Raw genomic sequence first — 1,931 nt, forward strand, 5'->3', positions numbered from 1 at the left:
AGGTTTACTTATTCTATTTTTTTCTTTAATAGGTCTTTTGTTGTCCCTAAACATTATGTTATGTTCAAATAAAACTGTTAATTTGCAGAATTAATAGAACTGAAGAAAACTCATTATACAGACTAGCAGAAACACCCATCCTTCGGACAGGTATAACTGCTAGTTCCTGCAGAAGGCTATTGGCGGCCTGCTGTCTTATCTGTAATTGTCTGACAGTTCTAGAGCAATGTATTCATACTTGACATTATAATGTTCACCATCCATGAGAAAAATTATTTTATTGAAATTTTAGTTTAAAAATGAGTTATCATCACAGCATTACATCACAGAGTAGATTTGATTGAAGTATTTCTTTGTAAACACAATTTTCAATGAAAGTGACTTGTTTTTTTTTTGCAACACTCATGAGATTTTCACTAAAGAAAAACAAATAATTTTTTTAAGTTTGTTTTTTGATTGTTTTATATTTGAAACTTACTCCTTTTTTGTATTTTTATTGGTTAAATTTGAAACACATCATTTTTGTGGAAATTTCAAAATATTGTCTAATTATAAAACTATTACCCAGTTATGATTGTTAATAATCGGTGAGGTAGTTTCCGAGATCTGAGTTTTGGACGTATACATCTCAAGCTACATTATAATAATAATATATATATATATCAATAAGGAAAAGTGTAAATTTTCTGATTGGTTGATGAGTGTGCACTCAATGTATATTCTTGTGCAATATAAAACATAATACTTCAAGTATTTTTCAAACTTTTCCTTATGAAGGTTTGTGTATAGTGTGTGAAATCAACAGTTTATTTATTTTTGATATACAATACTATCCTTCCAAGACTGTATTTACAATACTTATATTCTTTGTAGTATTCCAAATAATGTTTTAACAGTAACAACTGCTTTATTAGTCTGAAGATAAATATGGAAATACAATGTCTTTGTCTTGATTGGACTAGTTTTTTAAAAGTATTTAAAGCAAATGGAGAAAAAATAATTTTGATATAGAAAAATTCTAGTTCAATTGATAAGGGAAAAAAAAAAAACGTAATTCTGTTTGTTTTTTTTTGTTATAGTGTTAAACAAGTACCCTCAATGATGAGATTTAATTTTCAATTGGGCTCTTCGTTAAGGTTTTGATTTCCTTGTTTTTCTGTAGACTTAAAATATAAAAAATGTTTCCTCACATTGATTTTGTACAACAAAACTCTTTGTAATGGTAATTCATATTTCTAATATAAAGTGCAATATTAAATTTTTATAGAATGGTTGATGTCGGTGGTCAAAGATCTGAAAGAAGAAAATGGATCCATTGCTTTGAAAATGTTACATCTATAATCTTTCTTGTTGCCTTAAGCGAATATGATCAAATTCTTTTTGAATCTGATAATGAGGTAGGTTTAGTGAAACCAAAGAGAGAACAAGTTTCTCTATCAACTGCTTTTCAAAAGTCACGAAAGGTGTCGTAACATTCCTTGACTAATTTACATGAAGGGATTGAAGGACTGTATTAAAAAAAGTTTTAAACAACTAATACACTTATAATTAACATTCTTGTTTTGTCAACATTGTTTTTAACTTACAGTTACATTTATGTATGCATTAATAGTTTATATGGAGGAATTAGGGATGATTGAATGGAAATATTTTATATGTGAACATAGACGATGCTGGTAGTATTTTTATGATGGGAGGTGAACATTATTAATCAGCTTGATGGACTTGGTTAATGCGGTATTTAGAACATTATCTTTTAAACCTTAACTGTGATAAATGTATTAAACTGATAACAACAAAAGGTAGATTCTTAAAAAGTAAGATGAGTTTCAATGAGTGTTAAGAGTATATATTAACACATAATAATGGCTGGAGACGGCTTGAATGGGTAATGAAGAAAACTTTAATATAACAGCAAATGTACAACGTTT

The 1,931-nt window shown here is 27.9% G+C and overlaps 1 protein-coding gene across 2 annotated transcripts in view; it reads left to right on the forward strand.

Moving 5' to 3' along the window:
* The window catches only part of LOC106467955 (guanine nucleotide-binding protein G(q) subunit alpha-like), a 32,059-nt gene that overhangs the window by 16,290 nt on the left and 13,838 nt on the right, over positions 1–1,931 (forward strand). For both annotated transcript variants that reach the window (XM_022396185.1, NM_001314113.1), the window contains 1 exon segment: positions 1,268–1,397. In XM_022396185.1, the coding sequence (XP_022251893.1) occupies positions 1,268–1,397 (130 nt within the window).

Source organism: Limulus polyphemus, unplaced genomic scaffold (assembly GCF_000517525.1).
Source record: "Limulus polyphemus unplaced genomic scaffold, Limulus_polyphemus-2.1.2 Scaffold2809, whole genome shotgun sequence".
NCBI classification, from domain to species: domain Eukaryota; kingdom Metazoa; phylum Arthropoda; class Merostomata; order Xiphosura; family Limulidae; genus Limulus; species Limulus polyphemus.